The sequence below is a fragment of the Centropristis striata genome, chromosome 19 (assembly GCF_030273125.1).
Source record: "Centropristis striata isolate RG_2023a ecotype Rhode Island chromosome 19, C.striata_1.0, whole genome shotgun sequence".
Lineage (NCBI taxonomy): Eukaryota > Metazoa > Chordata > Actinopteri > Perciformes > Serranidae > Centropristis > Centropristis striata.
The window spans coordinates 15,533,521-15,558,016 of NC_081535.1; the positions used below are offsets into that span (position 1 = coordinate 15,533,521).

General features: G+C 39.5%; 1 protein-coding gene across 3 annotated transcripts; it reads right to left on the minus strand.

Moving 5' to 3' along the window:
- Window positions 1-1,596: 1,596 nt before the first annotated feature.
- Window positions 1,597-22,005, minus strand: golga2 (golgin A2). 3 transcript variants are annotated; one of them, XM_059357820.1, is made up of 28 exons: window positions 21,958-22,005; window positions 20,525-20,680; window positions 18,061-18,129; window positions 16,821-16,973; window positions 16,435-16,481; window positions 15,930-15,993; window positions 15,088-15,147; window positions 14,258-14,338; window positions 13,711-13,749; window positions 13,541-13,603; window positions 13,084-13,177; window positions 12,869-12,975; window positions 12,645-12,703; window positions 12,394-12,535; window positions 12,142-12,225; window positions 11,237-11,344; window positions 11,009-11,096; window positions 9,727-9,869; window positions 9,294-9,512; window positions 8,956-9,069; window positions 8,467-8,691; window positions 8,148-8,247; window positions 7,599-7,690; window positions 7,075-7,327; window positions 6,792-6,953; window positions 6,587-6,693; window positions 6,275-6,467; window positions 1,597-5,134 (listed from the first exon to the last, which is right to left on the minus strand). In XM_059357820.1, exons 1-28 carry the CDS (start codon window positions 22,003-22,005, stop codon window positions 4,875-4,877), a joined length of 3,330 nt encoding a protein of 1,109 aa, XP_059213803.1. In that variant the 3' UTR covers window positions 1,597-4,874. The 3 variants fall into 3 exon arrangements, with proteins under 3 accessions (XP_059213803.1, XP_059213804.1, XP_059213805.1); XM_059357821.1 differs by lacking the exon at window positions 18,061-18,129; XM_059357822.1 differs by lacking the exons at window positions 16,821-16,973; window positions 18,061-18,129.
- Between the last annotated feature and the right edge of the window lie 2,491 nt (window positions 22,006-24,496).

Genomic DNA, 24,496 nt, shown 5'->3' on the forward strand with positions numbered 1-24,496 from the left:
TACTTCTACTCCACTACATTTTGAGACGTATATTGTACTTTTTATTCCTCAACATTTAGCTGACAGCTTTAGTTACTTTTCAGGTGAAGATTTAAAATGAAAAACATGATACATTTAAAATGATTACCCATTTTTATAAATTAAACCATTTAAAGTTTATTAGGTAGTTAAAATGAGCGGAGTGGAGTCATTTCACAGTGTGGTATTAGTACTTTTACTGAAGTAAAGGATCTGAACACTTCTTCCACCACTGTCTTTTTTAATTCTTTACTTTTTCTTTTTACTTTTCTTTACATTTTTTGTTTTCTTTATTTAAATTTTTAAAAATTTTTAACTTTAACATTTTTTTTTTAATTTTTAAAATTGAATTTTTTTTTTTTAATTTTTAAAATTTAATTTTTTTTTAAAGTATTTAATTTTTTAATTTATTATTTTTTTTAATTTAATTTAATTTTTTATTATTTTTTCTGTGTTTCGCTTGTGCGCATGCGCAATGTCCAGAAAGACCGCGCATGCGCAGAACCGCAAAAAACGCGCATGCGCACAAGCGGAAAAAGTCCGCGCATGCGCGTTTTTTTTGCGGTTCTGCGCATGCGCGGTCTTTCTGGACATTGCGCATGTGCAAAAGCCGTGCAGAACATGCGCAGAAGCGCCCTAAAGCCGCACATGCGCAGAAGCGGAAAAAAAACGCGCATGCGCAGAAAAAATAATAAAAAAATAAATTAAATTAAAAATTAAAAACTTAAAAACATTTTTTAATTTAAAATATATTTTTTTTAATTAATAAAAAAAAAAAGAAAGAAAAAAAAAAGTAAAGAAGAAAAAAAGACAGCGGTAGAAGAAGTGTTCAGATCCTTTACTTCAGTAAAAGTACTAATACCATACTGTGAAATGACTCCACTCCGCTCATTTTAACCACCTAATAAACTTTTAAGTGGTTTAATTTATAAAAATGGGTAATCATTTTAAATGTATCATGTTTTTCATTTTAAATCTTGACCTGAAAAGTAACTAAAGCTGTCAGCTAAATGTAGAGGAATAAAAAGTATAATATATGTCTCAAAATGTAGTGGAGTAGAAGTGAATGAAATGTTTCATTCTGTGTAATGGGTCAATGTATGTTATTTCTGCTTTTTGAATTGAATTAGTGACATATATAAACGTTTCTATGATAGTCTAATTTTTTTTTTTAGATGAACCTGTATTTATCCAAAGAGTAGAAGATAAAACCCCCAAATTTACAGCAGTTTTTACATCAGAAATGGACCTATTAGAGAAGAAATTATGTTTGTTAATGTGTGAGATGGTTTTAAAATTGAACAGCTAAAAATGTGAGTTTCCCTGAGTGTTTGGTATTTAATTGTGTGTAAAGTAATGGACCTTTTGTCACATCAGAGCAAGCACAGGTGCAGATAATCACACTAACGATGGCTGAGCTGGTTCAGCTGCTGTGACTGTTGGCTCAGTCAAACAGAGCCATCGTTAATGTTATTAGCAACACTTGTGCTTTTCCTGCTCCGACAAGTCAAACTACCAGCTGCATGTTTACTGGCAAAGTTTGGTGCATTACAAAAATAATGAATACATCAAGACGTGTTCAAGTTGCTCAATCAGTTTTATTCAGGAGAAGGGGAGAAAATATTACTCAAGGAAAAAAACAAATCAGAAAGCTTCTGTCAGAAGCAGCCCTCGAACAAATCAGTTCTCTGAATGATCCTTCATGTCCATCCAACAGTCACTTCTATTTTACATTAAAACTGATTAGTTGAGATACTAACTTATTCCAAATAAATAGAATATTTTTCTTTTTTTTAGTCAATCTTTGTATTAAATCACAGCCAGCCAGTAACCGCCAACACCTCGACTCTGAACTAACTCTCAGACACACTGTCCACGCTGCCAGTAAACACGGCAGAGCAGCTCTACCCCCACACACCAGGCATAATGAATATACAATATGTTACAGTTACATTATATACACCACCTCTTTTACAGTAAAGACAATAAATGCTTTCTCATTGCTATTTGTTTCCATAACGCATAACATATTTAACAGTGAATTCGAAAGTGTGGAAAGTGATTTCATCCACATCGTTTCGCTTTGTTATTTTACAAGCCCCGAAAAAACACTAAAAGGATTTTTATTGGATGTTTACCTCAGGGTTTGACCAAAAACAAAATGAAAGGGGGAAATATATATATATATTTGCATGTTTCAAAGGAAACCAAAAAGTGACAGAATGCTAGGAAGCGAGGAATTTTTAAAATCAAGAATGATGAAGTAAATTCATTCAAAAACCATCTGTTACTAACAAAGTGCTGTGGTTTAGTTTAGATGCAGCGCTGTTTACTTTGCCTGTAAAAAAAAACCCCACTTAATACATATGGCCTCCACATATTACGTTTTGCTTTCTATAATAGGCTTAAAATACTAGAATGTGCACTAATTCATTCTGTCCTGTTGTATTTAGTGATAAATATCAAGTGTGCAACTCAATAACTGAACAAATGTATGCTCTACCTCAATGTAAACACAACAGAGAGGAGCTTAAAATTCAAAGACATCCCAATGAAAAAGGTTAAAAAACCTCCAAAAGTAGTCAGTTTTTTTTGTGTATGACTTGCAGTGAAACCCTCATGTCCTTGCATTTTAAAATCATGGAAAGAGTCTTAAAAACAGAGGCCTTTGCCATGATTTAATCTGAAATGGAAAAAAACGGTTATTCATTGCAAAAGGAAAGAGCTCTACGATGAAGATATCAATCAATCCATCCTCCAATCTACATTTGTGAATATGAGCATCTCTCCCTTAAAGCAAGACACATGCAATGTCTTAAGAAAAAGCCGGTCCTAATGTTTGGATCCAACCTATTTCTAATGCCCAAAGAAGTTTTACTCGACTCAACTGGTGCCAATAAAGAGTTACAAAATATAAACAAATTTTACTAGTTTTGGAAAGAGTTGTTCATTTTCTCAAATTTTGACTGGTCCCACACTGTAGGGAATAACATCACTGCCTCTTTAAAGTGAGCAATCTCATTAATGTCGCCTTCTATTCATATTTACAATTCATCCTCTGAGCGCGCACACACACATACCAACACACTTTTAATTTAATTCATTAGCTTCAGCTGGAACCCTCAGCTTAAGAGTGTGGCTTCATAGGATTCCCATTTTATTCCCTCCACAGAAATTAATAAGCCAGCTGAGAGGCTTTATGGTAGAAACATCACTGTCCAACCAGCTGCAGAATGAGAAGCTTTGTACATTTTTAGTGCAATCATACTTATAGAATCTGATAGAACTCTACAAAAAAAGGATGCAAACAAGTTTGGATCATACACACGCATCACATACACTCACACAGTCCAGTTGTAAAGGATGTGCATCAATACATCTTTGATATGTGGCACTACAAGTAACAGAAAAGAAATAGGCTATTATAGATAGTGTCAATTTGTTTGGAAACTTAAAGACCCCATGGAATTACAACTAGGGCTCAGTTATGGATAAGGAACAAAATATCTTATTAACACGACTTGAGTGATGAGACCAGCCATATGCCTCAGATTACAGGATATTAGAAGAAAGAAAGATGAATCATGAGGGCAGATAAAGAGATTTAAATATCTGCAATATTCCTGTAACTTCCTCCAGTCACTGCACCTCAGTATCACGCTAATAACAAGGATAAAGTAGAACAACTTGCAGAAAACAATTATGTGGGAACAGCCCCAAGCACAGCACCCCAGGCTCTATAATTTATCTGGATGACACTTGGAAGAACATTTCCTTCTTTACCTTTTCAGCATCGACTGGTAAAATAATGCCTTAGTGACTAAATTGTGTTCTTTAAATTGCATCTATCCCCTCAATTACTTTAGAGACCACTTTTTCATAACAGTGGTGACTTTTCAGTTGAACAGGATGTTTGACATCACAACACAAACATATATTAACATTTCACACTGTACAAACATAAGACTTATTTTCAGTGTTTGGAGGAAAAAGGTAGTTTTAGGAACAGTACCAATCTGCAACACCTGCCTCCATCTTCCTTAACTTCCATCGTGTAACCAGCGAGCTCGTGACTGTGAAACGTGAACAGCGCCTACAGTTTAAAAGTTATTATGTGCCTGCAGTTTCATTATCTTTAACTTACTTCACATTCTCTATCTTCTCTCCTCGTGCACTTGTTCACCATTATTTCCTCACATTACACAAACATACGGGATATTACATTCAAACGCGATGCTCTTTTTTTTTGGCATTTGTACAGTGAAATTGTGTAAAAAAGGAGATTTGCACTGAAACGACGTTGCGCACAAACAGGCTGCTTACTTTCGACAGCTCTTTAAGTACTGTATCAGCAAGAGGACAGAATATACGGCCCCTTTATTGCACTTATGTGTAAAACGAGAGATGAGAGGGGGGATTGGAATTAAAAATTGCGGGTAAGGAGAATAATCAGATTGCATTAAGGAATACTGGTTCTCTCTCTGAGAAGAGCATCATAGACAAAAACAGACAAACATTGAAACAGAAAATAGAAAATATACTCTTTAACCATGCACATACATTAGTGCCAACACACAGAACAGAGATGGGGCCTTTTTTATGTAACTGGGTCAAAGACATTCACACAACTGTGACCTGTGTTGCAGGGTGCCATATTTCTTGAGAAGTGTTTGTGAATATGATATACGAGCTACAAACATGGTGGTACTGTGGTGTTTTATACTCCCCAGACTTCAAGACATGTCCAATTTCTTTCTAACTCTCTCTCTCTCTCACACACACACACACACACACACACACACACACACATACATACATACATACATAAACACGCCAGCCTTTGTCACACCCACACCTCACACCACCAGGATCTTGACTTCATCTTGTTCATCAGGCCGGTAGAAGAACGGGATGCAGGGGTTCTCCCCGAGGAAAGGGTGTGATCTTTGCGCTCCCTGGGGGTTCTGGATCTCCTGGAGCAGCTGCATGATCTGCTGGGCCGTGCCGTCCTCCTTGGGCCCCAGAGGTTTGGTGTCGGTCCCGCTCGGCAGCATCTGGGGCGAGGGAGCTTCCAGGCCTGTGGTGGGCTCTGACAGGGGAATGACCTCCATGGCTTCTGAAGCAGAGAGAAAAAGATAGGGAGATCAGCGTTGTAAAGTTAAATCTATGTATTTTTGTATGGAAAAAAAGGCACGCTTTAAAGACTCTAGTAGTATTTCAATTCTTAATAGGCGCGTTTCCATAAGGTACTTTTCCCTCTGGTGAGCCACTATGGGTGTGGCTTGGGAGAGAGGATCGCCCAAGATCCATCCGACTTCACTGGTTAGCGGCTCCGAAAGTACCTGCCTTGGGTAGGTACTTTCTGAGCTGCTACTGCACCGCTACTGACTTGTCGCACTGGTTGGATAAGGTTGAGGTAGTCAGAGTAAAAGCGCAGTTAGGATACTGGACGCTGAGGAGTTAACAGCTCCTGCTCTGCTGACTGAAGGACTGGGCCGCTTGTGAGTGCTTTGGGACGGCACCTGCAACTAATTAAGAAGAGCAGGAACGAGTCTCCAAAAGTCACCAATACCACCAGAAAAAGTCGCTAGATTTGTCACTAATGGCTCTTTTGGAAAAAGAGTCACTGGACGGGTCTGAATAGTCGCTAAATATAGCAACAAAGTCACTAAGTTGGCAACACTGCTTGCTGCGTCAGTCGGTTTTCTCATTCGAACTCCGTTGGTTAGCCTCTACAAAAGTACCTGTATGGGAACAGAGGCAGAGGGGAACTACCTAGTGGGCGTAGCCAAAACACTCAGCCGCTTTCCAAAAAGTACTCAGAAAGTACTCAGTGGAAACACGCCTAATATAAAGAAAAGCAGAAATCTGACATTTGGACTGCAATTATCTGACTACTGCCTTTATTTTGTTAAATTAAATCTAGTGCGACTGCGTCGTTACTCTGACTATGACATCAGAAGGCAAATGCCGCCATCTGATGTCCAAGTATATGTGGTTAAAATTATGTGAGGACAGCTCAACCTTTTATGTGCATGTGGCCCGAGAGGGGGCACACTTTGCCCTGCGACCGTCCTCTGGACACATTTATGTTAATTTATGTTTAGCGCTTTGAAGAGGATGTCACAGGAGATTCATGTGGCATTGCTATAGCCAATAGTTGTGAAATCCCACCTACACTAAGGAGGTTGGGAGTCAAGGCGAGCTGAAACATGGCGTGAAAATGAGGCGATAGAGTACTGCTGGTTATGCCTACCTGCTCCACCGTCAGCATTAAGCTGTGTGTGTGCGTGTGCGTGGTGCTCTGCGTGAATGTGATCCTCCCCAACAGGCAGCAGGTCGGGGTTCACCGTGCCTGTGCCCGCTACAGCTCCAGTGTAGCGGCTGTACCAGTCGTTCCTCTCAGCCACCAGCCTCATCACCAGATCCTGCAGCTCTGCCAGCTTTGCCTAACGGACAATGAAATGAAAGAAAACTCACACAGACTGCATCCAGAGAAACATCCTATAAAATTACAAAGGACTGCATTCATGGTTAGTTGCAAAACAAAAAGGTTGTCCTTCGGTACCTTCATCTCCTCCTTGTCCTGGGCCAGCATGCTGATGTACTGCTCCTTCTCCTGGTGTTTCTGCTTCATGATGGCCCGCTGACTCTGGTACAGGGCGATGTACTCGCCTGGAAAGACAGAGAGAGAACACAAAATTAGTATGGGGATGATGAGTCTTTCTATTTTTCTGACAAAGTATAAAAACAAAAATATCCTGTTGTCTCACCGATAGTGTCTGTCTCTCCTGACAGCTGGATGCAGCGATGCTCCAGCTCCTCCACCCTCTCCTTCAGGTCAGCTTTCTCTCTCATGAGGGAGGTGAAACGTTGCTGAAGCTTTTCCATGGCTGCTTGCAGAGCCTGATGAACTTCCACCGGCACTCCTCCTTCTGGAGGATAGTAAAGTATACAGCCGCTTTAGATAATGCACCCAAGATGCCTTTTTAATCTATCTAAACAGAAATCCTTACAGAACTTATTCACACAGACAAAATATCTCGTCTTCCTCACCTGAATGCTCGTGACTGTGTTCACAGTGACTATGTTGGTCCTGAGTGTGATCGTGATCGTGCTCGTGATGATGTTCATGATGGTCATGATGGTCATGAACAGGCGTGTGGCTATGGTGTTGCTGCTCGAGGCGGATGGCCACAGCTGCCTGCTGCCGGGCTGCCATGTGGAGTCTGTGCTCCTCCTCCAGTTGCCTTCTGGCCTCGTCCCTCTCCACCTCCAGCTGAGCCAAAGCTCCACGGATAAATTCCTCCTGCGGGGGGAGGAGAGAGAAGGTGTTGATGATGGTGGCACGGAGATGATGAATAAGCTCAAATAAGGATAATGCCAAACTTTCATCTCATATAGAGTTATACCTGTATTTTTTTTTCTTGCATCCACATAAAAAAAGAAATCTTTCAAATTGCATTTCACCGGATGTATCATGAAAGTGTCAACTTCAAATTTGATTCAGGCCTTCATGATGCGTAATAAAACAAACAAATCCATTAAGTATATTTGCACAAGTATTATTTTGTCCTCACCATCTCCTTCTGGCTCTCAAAGTCTTCTGGGATAACTATGGAGGAGGACTCCTCTGGGCTCTCTTGCATGGACTGGCTCTCCACTCCATCGCCTAAGTGACACAGTGAAAAATTTAAACTATTAATAGACTTTAATAAGAGATTTCCCACCCTATTTTTTCAGTCAGTGGTCTAAGACTAAGATTACTGCAGCTCTTAATTTCTTTGCTTGGAATTGCAGGTCTGACACTGCGGGTGCTGCAGCTCTCCTAATAGGTGTCAGATGCTTTGCATCAATGACACTGTGCCCTTGTTTCTTGAGAACAACTACAGTTTTCAGTTTCTAGGACTCATTTCTTTCAAATGTGACAACAATGTGAAACAAGAGAGCCACTATGTTGTCAAACATGTGGAGAACAACCACAAGAAGTCAACTTGAGTGCTTTTTATGGCATTGAATTTCACAAGGAGGTGGGCACACAAAGAAATACAATCTAAAAAGCCTTGACAATGACAGTTAAACACAAAGGGTATACAAGTGCTAAGATAACACTAACAGACAAATCTTACCTTGGTCTCTGGATGTCATGGCAAGAGCTGAGCTGTTGAGCAGGTCCTTCACCTCAGCCTTCAGCTGCTCGTTGTCTTTGACTAACAGTTCCAAATGATCCTGTGGGAGGAGACAGAGTCAATCAAAAGAGTGATGGAAGAAAAATGTGTTTGAGATCGTGTGAAAGATAAAGACAGGGCAGTGAGAGAAGGAAACGTTAACCAGCAGTTAATAAAGAGCTACACTACATTCAAATATCCCAACAGACTGGATTTAAATATATTTTTTAATCTTTCATACATTGTCGATGGGTACATGGACAATTAGTAAAATACACACCTGTGCTTGCTTGAGCTGATTGTGACTGATCTCCAGCTGTACGCGGCCTTGGGTTTCATCGTGCTGCAGCCGATCCACAAGCTGGATCTGCTGCAGAAACTGGTGATGGATCTGTTCCCTCTCCGAGGCCAGGGCCTGGTAGCCAGCACAGTACTGCTGCAGGTGGGCCACCACCTGGTCCCTCTGCTCTAGCAGACCCTGAGCTTCCTGACTTTTCTGTTCTAGCTGGAGCCAGGGAAACGAAGAGGAAAATGAAGAGAAGGCAAGAAAATGACTGCGTTGTCAAAAAACTGCTTTAATCGTGTTCTATTGTCTTCATGTATTATAACGTATATGACAGACAACTATTGAAAACAAGACTTTACACAGATAAGATTACACACGATATATTGTAAGCACAGTTAGGAGAAAAAGGGTACAAAAACACATAAAAATCCCTCATCAGACCTCCTATTGTGTTTGTCATGGAGAGTTTGTGTGAAACCATACCTCCTCCTTGACGTTGTGCATTGCCTCTTGCAGTTCACCCATCCTGCGAGCCAGCTCCTTTTTCACATGTTGCTCTGACTGGATGGCAGAGGTCAGCTCCATGTTCTCATTAGTCTGTGCAAATGAAGGAGTAACAGGAATTTTGGCTTAGAGACAGCAGCCTCCAACCCTCTGAGCTAATACCTGCTATGAATAGACTTTTTATAACTTGTGAAAACTTTGATCAACCTCTGCAGGAAGAATATTAGACGTATGAATAATAATCCCTAGAAAATTACAGCAAAGAGGTATGCTAGAAATATTGAGTATATGAATAACAGCTAGACTTTTAGCCTCACCAGTTTGACAAAACCGTTCTGTAGCTCAGCCAGCTGGTCCTTCAGTGTACGGTTTTGGGTGAGAGCGCGGCTCAGAGTGGCCTTATCTGACTGAACATCCTCCAACATGCGCCGGCGGTCGTCTTCCTCCTGGACTTGGCTCTCCAACTGCCGCTCCATCTCCCCGAGACGTGTCTCCTGCTCCGAACACATGCGGCTCAGCTGCTTGTTATCTCGCAGCTGGGGGGGGGAATATCACATTGGCTGATTATAGAAACTTTAAACCTAAGAGTACTAATAATCTTTGAAATGTAATGCGAAGAACAAATCAGTTGGTCTAACTTTTAACGCCATGACCATTATTATACTCTATGTCACATTAAAAAAATCCATTATAATTGAAACTATTCAGCTAAAACAGGATAGCTCAGGCATGTGTTGATGTAATGCATACCTGTGCCTGGTACTGTTCAGTTAGAGCGTCCTTCTCCTGTTGTAGAGTGTTGAGGGCCTCCTGCAGAGCCACCTCACTCTCTGATGGCCCCGAGGACTGAGGCTCTGCATTATCCAGAGCCTCTCTCTCCTGGGACAACAACGCTGGAAGAGGACAAGAAGGATAATCATTTTGTTAGAGAGAAATCAACCTCAATATGGTGCCTGTGTGCCCAGTATTTAGAATGCTATAGTTGGTATATACCAAAGCTTTTCAGATTATGCTGTTTTTAATTTTGAGACCATCAATAATTCTGCTATAGAAGAAAAACAAAACAAAAGCACAATGATTGATTTACAGCCTTAAAAGACATGTTTGGGCAGTAATTAAAAGAGCTGTGTGCAGTATGTAGGGATTTATACAGGTGCATCTCAATACATTAAAATATCATGGAAAAGTTGATTTCTAGTAGTTCAAGTCAAATAGCCCCAACCAAGAATTGAGTGCATATTTCCATATTAAGCATACTTTTTTAAATTGGTCTTTTGTAATATTAAAATGTTTTCGAGACACTGATTTTAAAGTCTTCATTAAATGTAAACCATAATCATTATAATTAGAAGAAATTAAATAAATTAAGACATGAAATGTTTCATTCTGTGTGTAATGGATCTATATAATGTGTTATTTCCACTTTTTGAATTGAATTACTGTCATGAATAAACTTTTCTATGATATTCTAATTTATTGAGATGCACCTGTATATGGGCAGAAATTGAATATAATTCAATATTCATAATCATGTTTTAATGAGGGTATAATCACCTGAAACTAAAAAATGTTGGGTTTTTGTTAGCTTAGAATGAGCTACACATGCAGCAGGTCCTTTTCTACTGATTTCCTGTGTTGCAAAGCCACATTTATACAGAAGCTCTGAATAGACAAACCAAACACTGGTTCTAGAGGGTCTTGGGAAGGGAGTGGTAACCTAATCGCTCGATGCCACCAAGTTTAACACTACTTAGGAATAGTCTCAAACAATCAGCCTGTAAGTTTAAATTATTATGTGTGATTATTATGTGATTCATTCTTCTTTTATCTGAAGTTTTCTGTCCTTTATCACAGAAGGACCTTATCAGGTGTACATTGCTAGAATATAAGTGGAGGCTATTGCATTAATCCTACTACAGTAAGGAAACTGGATAGCTTATTTGCCAAAGATTAACCGGCAGAACGGGGAAGGAGCTAATATAAAGCCAGAAGAAAGAAGGAACTCTAGATAAACGTAGTGTGAACTTCTCACCTGCAGCATTTTTTAGCTCTGTGATGCTGGCTTCCAGTTCTTGGACTCGGTTGATGTTTCTGTCCCTCTCCTCTGCAACCAAAGACACCTGCACAGACACAGAAAGTGACAATAAACAATTATTAATTTGTTTAACACCAAAATAAATAACAACAAAGAACATGCTGATTTCTTAATTTTTAAAGCTAGTCAACTGTTCGTCTATGCTAATGTTGCTGGAAAGTTCACCTGTGTGAGCAGCTGTTCTGTTTTGTCTTTCCATACACGACCCTCCTCTTGGATCTGCTCTGCGTAGACATCCCTCTCTGTCTGCAGCTGGGCAATCGACTCCATCAGCTAAGAACATTAAAAACATGAAGAAGAAAATGTTGTTAACAAAACAAACTGTCTGGTCAAAAGAGATAAACAGGTCTTGGTTGGTCATTTTTAAAATCATAAAATGGGTTAATCTATAACTTTTAAGTATCAAAATAATAAAATATGGAAAGGAAGTGAAAAGTAGGTCAGCTAAAGGACATCTAATGGGTTATTTGAGAAAGGCTGAGTTATAAGTCTCTATAAAGGAACGTTTGCTGGGATACTAATGGGTAGTTCAGGGTTCGTACACTTTAGCAGTGGTCAAATTCAAGCATTTTTCAAGGATTTTCAAGGTAAATATTCAAGCTTTTCCAGTACCTTACACCTGTTGTAAATTGCATGTTTTAGATGAGTACTTATATACTAAAAGGAGGAGATTTCACTTAACCATACCAACAGTGATGGTGTTACACTTTTAGGAGGAACGGTCTTCATTTCAGATAGGCTACTCATTATTTTTTACATTGAATATGTGATTGTCTATAGATGGATATAGTCGGATTGCAAGAGAAATACAGTAAGAATTTCAAGCATTTGCAAGCACTTTATCCAAAATCAAAGCACTTTTTAAACCTTAAAAATACAACATTTAAATTCAAGCATTTTCAAGGATTTCAAGCGCCCGTACGAACTGTGGTAGTTAACAAACACTGAGTAGCTTTAATTGTTCACACAAGACCTAAAATACAGTTTATCTGCCTGAGAGTCACATGCGTACAGGCACTAGTATGATACACATGCTTATAACTGGAAGAGGAAGGTCCTCGTGCACAGACCTGGTGACTGTGTGCCTCCAACTGCTGCTTCTCTTCCAGCAGTAACTGGACCTGCTGGTTGGCACTGGTGGGATCTGCTTGACACTGGAGAGAAATATAAAGGACAAATATTACAGTCAAATGCAGGTAATGCATGAAAAAAAAACAGCTTTTTGGAGTTAATCCACCACTTCCAATTATTGTTGAGAGGAATGTCGGTGTATACTGTAAGTGCATGTACGGTCAAATGTTGTGCATTAGTGTAAAAATCACCTGTTGCAACATGAGGTCAGCTATCTCGAGTCTCTTACGAAGGTCATCCACCTCCAGCCTCATCGCTCCGTTCTCCTGTGTGTACAGCTTCACCTGCTCCGTCAGCTCTGAGCTCTGCTGTTTCGACTCCTCACACAGATTGCTGCAAATATTACATACAAATATTAAAGCTTAAAGTGATTCTTAGCAAATCTATTGTAGAAATGTTGTGAAATATGTTTCTTTCCATATGCTACGATAAAAATACTTACTTTAGCCTAAACACTTCTAGCCTCAGACTGTCTCTCTCCTTTTCAAACTCTTTGTTTTGCTGTAAACAAAAAGGAAAACATTTATGTAAAATAACAAAGATACACACAACTGAAATGTAGAATGGATGTGTATGCTTTGTATGAGGCTGCCGATCTGTGTTTGTCATGTGTTACCTAATTACACTTTTTACACAATTGTGTTGTCCTGCTGCAATGTTTGTTACCTTTTCAAACTGTTTCTGCTGTGTTGAGACAGACGAGAGAGTTCTCTCCAGCTCTGAAACTCTCTGCTTTGTCGCCTGCAGACGGTTATTTAATTCCTCTGCCTCACCTACACACACACACACACACACACACACAAAAAGAGTCAACTACGATCTTGCCAAGAGGAAAAATCTTCATTCAAGTGCTCATACAGCTGATTAGAAAACACACAAACCTGCTTTCTGCCTTGCAGCCTGTTGTGTGTATTGTAGTGCTGTCTGTAGCTCTGATTTCTCCGATACCAGAATACCAATGGTCTGGATGTGAACCTTGAGGAGAGACAAAGAGCACAGCTTTGTGTAAGACAAGATAATGTCAGCTGGTTTTGCATTAAGTCCTTCATTAAATCACAGCATAGACGAAGTACAACTGTTTACAGAGGAATTCAGTGTGTCAGTCTTGCTACAGTGTGCACAATTTATTCCTGTCAGTGTGAGCAATAGAGGAGGGGAGTGGGAAGTGTTCTCAGATTACATTTCTATCTATTTTATATCCAGCATCATCCATCGTCCAGCATGGACTGACATTATACACAGATACATTACATGGCAGTACAAAAAGGCTCTCTACCATATTATCCAGCTATGAAACAGTCTCACAAATTCTATTTGTTTTTGAAAAAGAGAGATTACCTGTAACTGCTCTCGCATGGCTCCCTGCTCTTTTGAAGCTCTCTGTTCAAATTCTTTTCGCTCCTGAAGGAAGAAAAATAAAGTTTGTGAATGATCAGGAAGGAAGTGAAAATGGCTGACTGGAAAAAGGGAGACAGGAATGAACAGGCCGAGAGACAAAAAACGTTTACCTTCTGTAGCTGATCTGAGAGCCCCTGAGTTTGCTGTGTCTGCCAGATGAACAGGATACATATTTAAGTATGGGAAAGATCAACATTGCTTTTATCACCTCAGCAGCCATTCTATCCCTATAAAACAACCAAGTCACTGGCACAAAAGCCCTCATCTGCATGCCAGACAGGACAGGGACAGCACAAAGAATTGTAACAATAAACCGGTTCGGTTATCTTTGTTATATTTATACATGTTTGAGTTTATTGCTGTTAGTGTGCTACAATTAGGCATCTACCAGCAGGTTATTACAGCTGTGAACTCAGTGTGCACCCAAATTGCTCCTTATGCGGTGGTCACACTTTGTCGAAATCTATTTTAGTCAACCAAAGTGAGAGAGAAATAAATAACATGAAAAGCATGCATGACTTCTTCCAGTATGTGGTTACTCAAGATGACATGCAGAATTGCATCCAGTGCATGCTCTGATGTGGTGATTGTGGGACCGCTGGAAAGGGGTTCCTCCATCACACAAACATGCACACACAAATACACACAGCTTCTTACCAGCTGGTCTAGCTTGGTATTTAGCTGAGAGTTTGTTAGGTTGCTGGACTCCAGAGCGGCTGCCAGCTCCTGGTTCCGATCCTATCACGTGCACACATGCATCCGGGAAAGGAGGAAAAAAAAAGATAAAGTGCAGTGGCAAAAGGAAAAACAATCTAATGTGAATTATATGTGAATTATTAACATGGAAGCAAATAATAGCACCTTTACAAGTGGTGCAAAAATGTGTTTTCACTCATGAGATGTGAAGCAAATAATTGAAATATGACATAAAATACATGATGGTTGTTAAACTTATTAATGGAGAATTTTTAGGTAAGAGTGTACTTCTGTACTTTGAGACAGAACCCTTAATACATATAAATTATTCATAGGATTTCAATTTAATTTACAAATGTTTTTTTGCTTTGTGATATTTCCTACTTTTTCAGCCATCTATCAACATATCAATAATATATCCAGCGAGATACTCACTCCTTTTCCAAATTTTACCAATAACTTCACTTGTAATGTAGCTCGAACTAACAACCAACTATTATGGTAAATTAAAGCTCAAGACTAACTTGATGATGGAGGTAGATATGATATACCTTGGATGGTTAATCAAATTACACAAAGCCAAATAAGGTCACCCTAAAAAAAAAAACATTCTGGCATTTTGTAATATCATGATTTCACACTTAAAAGACGTCTTGGTCCATTTACCAAGACAGCAGAGAAATATGCCTCGTATCACATGTCTGCCACTCTGTAAATCATATGCTATGACTATAACTACACTCACATCTAACTTAGGTTTTCAATTCACAGAAAAGAGACTTCTATCTTACCTCCAGCTCTCTGTCACCAACGGAAGGTGGACTGTCTCCATTCACATATGCAGCAGATGACTGAAATGACATACAAAGCACATTAGCACACTTCCAATACAGAAAATGTATCTTGTTTCAACTTTACAAAGAGACCTTATGTGCAGTGAATGTCCCAAATGACAACATCACATTTGTTATTCTATAACTCTTTTTCTGCAGACAATCACAAGAACAATTATGAATGTGCTTTAATAAATAATGACTCTTTATGTCTTTATGAGCTTAAAGCTGACAACTACTGGATGCTCTGCAGATGGGCAATCTGTTCAGTCAGCAGTGTTAACACCTGATTTCTCTTATATATGGGGCAACATATTAAATTGAGTGTAATAGAAAACGGTTTTATTATATTGAGTTATGATCTACTACTCGATCTGCAACATAATTGTATATACTCATCTTATTAATCATTTAATCAGCAGATAAGATATCACTGTCAACTGTGTCTCAGAAACCTCACAAAAAGCACCACTTGCTGCTGACTTTGCAAAACTACACCAAGTTCAGAAGAAATACATTAAGCTGGTGCATGAGTTGATGCTGTCTGTGTGCTTGAGGCCATTGGGAACAACTGGCAAGTTTGAAAATGCTTCCAGTGCATTCCTGCCACGAATAGATGCAGCACACCCCAGCTGAAAGTGCCCATTGGTGGTGGTGTTTTATTGTTGAAAGCCTAACACTGTATGACAAAAAAGGTCTGTGTGTGTGTGTGTGTGTGTGTGTGTGTGTGTGTGTGTGCGTGTGTGTGTGTGTGTGTGTGAAAGAGAGTCCGGATTACATGAGCAGCCCTAAAATCGTACCCCAGAGACCAGGCCGTTCAGTTGCTGTGAGAGCTGTCGCAGGCTCTCTGTGGAAGACAGTGGTCTGCAGGATAACAAACATGAATAATCAATCACACAAATTAACCATGCAATTTACTATGTTACATTAGAAATTAATGACTTGAGTAGCTGGCAATATTGGAGCCACAGTAGTATTTCATATTATGCCTAATTTATGACAAATGTTATGTAAAAAGTAGTCTCTAAGGTGCTGCACGAATATTAGATGCGGTGATGGTAGAATGACTTTCTAAAGAGGTTGTTTCCTGCTTTTGCAACAGATCTATATTTCCAAATTCTAAAGAAAACATGTCTGTGCCATGACACTGCAAAACATTACTAGGCACGTTATGCAGTAGCTTCTTCTATTATGATGACAATACTTATAACCAGTCTACATCTATTTATATGCAACCTCTGTTCTGTGAACGGTGTGTGTTTCTACACAAGGGTGTTGCAGGCAGTGAGGAGTCAGGTAACCCACCTATTTTCTTCTGTTAAACTCTCATTGCCATTGGTATCGGGATAGTCCTGCAGACAGAGAGTAAGCCCGAAAGAGGACGAGAGAGTGAGAGAAGTAGACAAATAAACAGGGAGAGAAGAGACACAGAAAATACAGTGAGAACATTTGATAAAAGGAATTTGCATGGCCATTATGCAGATCACAACAAAACAAAGCACTGTATCTTTTGTTTTCATCACACGTATACTGCATTTCTGTAAAAATGCAGCAACTGGCAATAGATTTTTTTTACAGTCATTGTGCCAAAGAATGTAATCTGAGATATGAAGGACAAACAGGAGTAAGGATGAGAAGACAAGATATGATTTATGAGACAGAGAAAGACAAAGAGAGCAAGAGAGACACACCTGCAGGTCAGTGTTGTGACCGACAGACTCAGGGTTAGTAGCAGTGTTAGCGCTAGCAGGGTTAGGCACAGGTGAGCTGTGACCAGGCTCGCCCTTTGTGTCCTCCAGCAGCTGGGGAACTGAAGACCCGATGGCCTCCACGTCAGCAAAGGTCTGAGGTAACACACACACATAAAATGCACACACTGGTTTAATGCCAAGAAAAAGAGCAGTTATGTTGAAAGAGCAACAGAAATTATGTCTCAAACTTTATATGCTTTTACATGCATGGAGAGAACCTGATTACTGTACTGACTTTTAAGGTTATAGTTTAATTTGCTCAATGATGAAATTTATATGTCCAGATAAATACATGGTAGTCCACATTATAACAGCATAAGAATGTAATAAGAACATGGAGGAACTTTGTTGGTATCCATTATTGTGGTTAATAGCTTGCAGAGCACCTTAATGCAGTTACTTATGAAGATAGTTGTAGCAAGGAAGCTGTTACGCTGCCCTTGCCCCAATTTTTCCCACCACTGCTACCCATGGTACTCTCTGAAACATTAGCAGAATGAAAGAGCTAAAAGGACTCGCAATATGCTGTATGAATGCCAAAATTGAATTGAATGACTTACAAATAACCCTTCTCTGGTGTACTTACTCTGAAGCTAATGCAAGCAAGACATTTGTAATAATGTGTAATACTAAAATGACACGAAGAGTGCATATAAATCAGGAAAATCTGGAAAATAACAATAAACTAACACAAGCCGCAATGACGACTCAGTGAAACACACACACATTTCTTGTAATCCCAGATGCATGCCTGCATGACGCACCTAGACGCGGGTATCACAGCCATGCAACTGGTGAGATGCATGCCGCCCACTGGGCATACTGCCCATCAACACAGAACTTTCTATAGAAGATTGTGAACGCTGGAAGATCACACTGCGATAAACTCAGAGAAATAAGCATGCACCCTGCACTTGTCTTAACCATTAATGTGCTCTCTTGACATGGTTTTAAAAGCACAGCACCAATGCAAGAATCTGCACTCACATCGTCCCATGCTTTCTAGTCAATGTGACAAAAAAGAATGTGTGCTCTTGACGTAAGAACGGAGTAAGAATGGGGAAGCAAGATACAATATTAAATACAGCATGAGGAGCAGCTATTTACGGCAAAGGGATGTAGAGACAGAATAAAACAGGCAGGGCAGAAACAAAGAAAGGAAAGAGAGGCAGAGGCTCACCTGACTGTTGCCATAAGGAGGTAGGACTATGCCATTGCTTTGACTAAGTGCTTTCAGAATGCTGTCAAACTACAGGAAAGAAGAAACAAGAGTGGGAAATGAAGGAGATGTGAAAGGGGAGAGAACGGTTTAGAAAGTGACAACAGGCACAGAGAAGCAGCTGCTACAAGAAATCTTAGAAGGAGGAGGTTGGCGATGAGGAGAAAGTGAGGCTAGTATGTCTGCTCCAAGAGGTCAGGAGATATTGTCAGCACGATTATGCTGTTTTTTTAACCACTACCGGTAATTATCAGAACAACCCTATCAGAATAAAAAATGACTTAAATGAGAATAACAATGCAGGGGCAGTGCAGTATTTCTCCAAACGTTCCCTCTGTGGACTGCTATAATCCCTGACTACATTTCTCTAGATGCTTCAGCTCCCTCTACAATTAGCGCTACCAACTCACTAAACTTGCTCAGATATCCCCTTACAAACATCACCTGAGCCAAGTCAGTGTTGTCTTTCTTAAAGGTCGAAAAACTACAGTATGTTTGGATAGGCAGATAGAAATGAGAATATTTTAACATAAATTAGCATCACGCATGGCAGTTATTGTAAAGTGCTCCAACCCCTAAAACTGAACTCTCATCTTGCTGTTGCCAGCATCACACTACGTTTTTTCGTACATCTTATCCTGCCTCAGACTCTGAGTCCTCTTGACCATCCAAAAATCAAACATTTCTGTGGGAAATAAATTGCATCAGAACAGGCAACAAGACCGAGCAGCAGAGCTGTGACAAGCCAAGATTCTAATCAGGCTTAGAAAACTACTGACCGACATGGTCAGTGGAAAACTGACCTGAATGTCAGTCAGCCACAGTGTGTGAAAGCTCTGTCCTCGAGTCACATGCCTAACCGTGTGTTCCCATGGGCACTCTCAATTTGCTTGTGAGAGCTTAAAAGCAAACCACAGAGAAGGATACGAAGCTTGATATTTAAATGCAATAGTAGTGACATGCAGCAAGCAAGCAAATTTAGAGTGTCAATGAGCTCAAACAGACTTTCATGTGACTGTATGGGTCAAATTTTTGTTTTTATTTTATTTCTTTATATTTTCAGGGTTAGGAACATGCTTGAATTTGAATATACTCCTTCATATCAATAAATATATAAAAAACAACATCATTTGATCTTTCCTCATAACAATCACTCATGTAAATCAAAATTCTCTTAAGAATAGAACTGAAACAGCCCCGTTGTCACATTTGTTTGCCTTCATTCACCAGACAGAGCTTAAAGGACTTAAATTTAATCTTTAAGAGATGTACAAACCCTGTTTCGAAAATGACAAGCTAAAACACATCACCCAAGTATTATTTATAATACAAAGTCTAAATTAGAGAGTCGCTGAGTGATTAACTGCTTCCATGATTATAATTATTTAATTGTTACTAATCAGATATAGACAGAACTGTTTTGATAAGGATCAGTGCCAGTACATATGTCCACATTCTGTCCCTTAAATCAGAGCTGCATACGTGACTGAACATGAAGATATAAATACAGAGAATAGAGAGGAGGCTGTTTGTCAGGATGGCAACACTTAAAAAGCACAGAACATGTGCATAATATGAATATTTTTAAAAAGTCCCCTCTACTAAGTTTCATAAGAAAACTAATATGCAAAACTGATGGTTAGTTGACAACTCAAATAAACATGTTATAGCTAAGACAGATATCTAGTGCATGTGTAGACCTTTATTAACTTTTACTTTACCATGCAATCTACAAGTGCTTGAAAGTCTCAGTATTTTCAACAAAATCCCTTATTGTGTGACGCATCAAAGCCTTGTCCACTGCAATTGTCACTGTTATGGTTGGAGGGTTTGTCTCTTGTCCAGTGTCCTTCTCTTCCCTAGACAAACATTACCAACCTGTCACCTGGCCAGCAGATATGAGTCAATACTGCTACTGTGTTGTTGCACGTTGTGTGTGCCTGATAGCACAGAGGAAATCATTTGCCAACTTGATAGTAATTCAGCTATATCATATCACAAGCGGCAAATTACCTTGTGATCAATGGCCAAGAAGGCCATTACAAATCATTACAAATTGGAGAAAACAAACAGTAAATGCTTTGTCTAAAAGCATGTGAATATCTTTTATCGTGTATAAACTAATCTGTCAGCCTACAGTTACTATATGAAATGTTGTAGATTGTATTTACATATCACATACATACACGAAACAATTATGTTATCGCTTATTACAAACAGGCAACAAAATAGTGAGTTTAAATGTTTTCTGATGCTATAACAGCATTTAAAATACAAATCGAAAAAAGAACAAAATTGATGAAAATATATAATGCAGGCTTATACACAGAAATAGTTTCAAGCGCAAAGAGAAGCTGTTACTGACAAACAATGGCTGAGTGACGAGCAGACAAATATTTGGAAAGACTGTGCAGGACTGACTTACATTGTCTGGAGAGTTTCTGTCTGATGAAGGTGCATCATTTTGGCTAAGTCCCTTTATCTTCCTCTTCTTCTTGGCCCCTGCTCCACCTCCTCCTCCTCCACCACCCTTTTCTCCTCCCCCATTTGCAGGGGAGCTCTTCTGCTGAAACTCCTTCAGCTGAGCAGCACATAGAAAAAGGAAACATTAGATGTGTAAGAAGTGCAGTAACTTGCAGCCCATTGAACAATATTATACTGCATTACTTCTCACAATCCTGCAGAAGGCCTCTGCAATTGTCCCCCAATTTTCAACTAACTACAGACATTGCTTGGAGCAAGAAAACTCCAAACACCAAGCTAATTGAATTAGGAGATGTGAATTTGTTCTGGGATAAGGCAGGGATGGACTGCTCGATACCAGCTACTTAAAAGATCCGGCTTCATATGTAAACTGAAACACATAACCACTGCCAACAAGTTATTGACTGTCACTTGGACTTGCTTGTTCAAAAGCAAACAATACGAACTTGATACCTTGCGGCAAACTATAAACTATAGTCAATCCAAGTGAACGTGGTGCTTGGTGCCTGGTGACGGCTGTCGTGGGTGACCATGGGGAATCGCAGGAGAAGAGCTGCCATATCTAAAATACTGGGTTTAAATTGCAGCGAAATGCCTAATGCTATCATCCAAGAAAACTGTGAAGCAGTAAGGAATGCTGACGAGTCATTTCCTGAAGCTAACATTTCACAGCTGATAAGGCCATCTTTCCCACTAGCCTAACACACCTAGCCGAGCTGAAGCACACAGCAGGACGGGGAAGAGGGGTGTCAGCTGTCAAAACACTCCCCGTCACTCTATCCTGCTATCTATGATACAATGCTACCTCAGGGTTTGTTTTAAAATTTCTGTTTGTTGACCAGTCCCTTAAATAATTAAGCCATCCTGCAGATAAGACAGAGAGCTGCTGTGTTGCATTCTTTACACTCATACATAGCCAAGTATTCATCAGTTAGCCATCTTGCTAACTTACCTTAGTTAGCTAGCAAGTTAACGTTTGCTAATAACCATATTTAACGTTAGCTAGAAAGACACATGAAATCGTTGGGCAAAGAGAGTAACTTAAGTTAATCACTGAGTAACTAAACGGTACAAGAAGCTGTAAACGCCTCTAAGAACTAAAAATAGTCTTCATAATCTGGGAAAGTTAATGCTATCAATAGAGGCCCAAAAGAAGCCCCGGTCTCTCCTGCGCATTCAAGCCTCTAGAGGAGCAAGAGAGGCGGAACAAGCGGCAGCGCAGAGGTCGGACGACGTGTAATGACAACACCCCGTGTTTCGTAAATAAATTAATAACAATATAAAAGAAAACACCGGCAACACAACACCAGCATAAGAGAGACATCACCGGCGCTTCCCATATTACCGACCCGGATCAGTTGAAAAATACTTTACCTTTTTCTTAGCTGCAGCGAGTTTTAGTTGCCTGCTCTGGTCGGCCATACTGCTGCTCTGGACAACCGACCGCACCACGTCACCAGTCTGCTGTCTGTTGGTGTCACGGCCGGTAGAGGTCGCAACATCCATGGTCGCAGGAGGACTCAGGCCTATTCTTCTTCTTTTTTAGGTCGCAGCAGCTTGCATCCTTCATGTTGCACGACTGCCATCTTTTGGAGAAAGTAAGTCTCACAGTGTCCAGTATAGCAGATTGTCTTCATCAGTCATGTTCTTATGAGACCAAGCATTCTCTGCCTTGTCCATTTCCAGCAGGCTATGTTCTTTACTCCTGGTATTTCTTTAATTACTTACATCATGTCCATTCCCTGCATCTAACGGTGTCCTAATCTAGTCATGATTGTTTCCCTTTTTCTATTTCCCCCCATATTTCTCTCAATACAATGTCTATTTTAAAGAGAATGTAAATGTTTCATGGCGTGAGTTATGAGTGATGTGACAGACAGTGGCTATGTCCTTACGTCTTATTTTGAGGATCAATTCATATGCCTATGTTTTATTTTTTAACTTGTTGATTGGTTTACTCGTCTACTCTTTCATCACCTTAAATACCTGTATGGGGAGGAGCCCAAATAAGTATGACCTCACAGGGCAATCTGACCTAATTTTGTTTATCAGAAATGCAATTATTTCCTTGTTGTAATATGTCTTTGTGCAGTGCTGAGCATTGTTCATATCTTGACAGTCCACCACAGGGTCAATGCAGATGGTCAGATAAACTCTTTGACATTCATACATATGATAATTGTAGTATCTTATCAAACTTATGCAAATGTAATATTTAATTACATGACATTGGAGAGTGACTTCTGTAGAGCACCTGGCTGATATCCATGCAACATTTGGAAGATCATGCAAACTCAAAAGAAAATAACGTGTCCAAGATTCGAATTTAATTAAAAAAACAAAACATTTAAAATAATAAAACAATAGAATTAACTATACCTGAATATACCTTGAATTTAAAAGAGATGCATTCAATAAATTAATCATTTTCAGTTTAATACATTTTCACAATTATAGCTAGTTGCTGGGTCAATATCTAACACATTAAAAGAGAACCCATTTATGTAAAATCTCTCTCTTCTTTTATGTAAAGTACAGCAGAAAATAGCTATTCTAATAATTGTAGCTGTAATCATTTTACTGACCATAGCACTGAACCAGGCAGGGTTGACAGGAGACCTGGGTAAAAGAACTTATTGGTGGTGACAAAAGTCATGAGAAAGCAGAACAAAAGGCGGAAGAGAATGTTTGTTGAAATGTTTTTAAAATGTGTAAAGGGGAGCCAAAATTAATTCACCTTTTGAAGTATCATATTATTCATGCTAATGCAATGTCTGCCTTATTCTGACTTGTTTAAATGAAAAAAGAAACTATGTTGGTGAAGTCTCGCAATTCAATACTTTTCATGAAAATAAATTAAAAAAAACTATTGAGTGTGTGCAGATCATGAATATCAACTCAATTATCATTTATTTTCCCCAAATTCTTTGAAAAAAAAAGGTGATTTGCTTTGGAAACAAGTGAATTAATCCCAACCAACTGCCAGAAATTTTGATAAAAGAGTATTTTTCACTTTGTTCCTCATATTTAGCCGGACATGACAAGTAATAATGATTGCTAGGCCTGCAACTGTAACAGAAGAGGGTCATATAGGCAAATTACTTTCTGAAACATCCTATTTACAGTCATACTCTGGCTGGCATAAGTCTATACATTTGACCATGTTCATATAGACTGACGTGTGGCTTTGGCAACCAGTTACCTAACCTTGACCTATTTAGACTTTTGGCATAGAAGATTACATAAGAGAACCCAGTGTGGTTTTGTTTGATGTGACCTGTACACTGTACAAAATAAATACATGCACATGATCAATATGTGATCTCTGAGACAGTAGACTAGAAAGTGCCCATGTTATCACTTGATAGTCAAATTATTGCAGACTGCTTTGCATCTCAATGTTGATGTGTTAAACTGTCATTGGAGTCTACTTTAACTGATGAAATTTCCAGACAATCGAGTTAATCTGATGTAACACTGTTGCTTTCAGGCTATTTAGTCACATGCATATTACACAGGGTTTGCATATTTCTTACTCATTGTAGTGAGTCATCATTGCTCCTCATGAAACCAGCACATTATCCACTTAAACAAGCAGAACATGAGAATTAATGCCAGTCCAATACATGTGGGGCAATTATTCAAAAAAGCAGCACTAACTTGAAATGTATAAAATGTGAAAATGCACTCTTCCTCAGTCTCTAGAGTGGCGTATCATTGCTCCAACTGTGTTCATGAATGCTCCTGACAGACAGCCAATCAGCATCGGCACAGTGGGCAAAAGTGGTGACGTCGCCTTGATCTGATGTGTGCAAATCAGCGACGGACAGCGTGCCGGAGGTAACCAATCAGCGCGTTCCAACGAGCAGCTGCTCAGCCAATCGCTTGCCTCCACGACGGGGAAGAAGTGACG

Coding starts and splice junctions, on each gene's coding strand:
- golga2 (XM_059357820.1), bottom strand. CDS start 22,005: ATGGCCGACCAGAGCAGGCAACTAAAACTCGCTGCAGCTAAGAAAAAG. Junction 15,148..15,929: donor TGAACGGCCTGGTCTCTGGG/GTACGATTTTAG, acceptor ATGTCATTTCAG/TCATCTGCTGCATATGTGAA. Junction 7,328..7,598: donor TTGAGAGCCAGAAGGAGATG/GTGAGGACAAAA, acceptor CTCCCCCCGCAG/GAGGAATTTATCCGTGGAGC.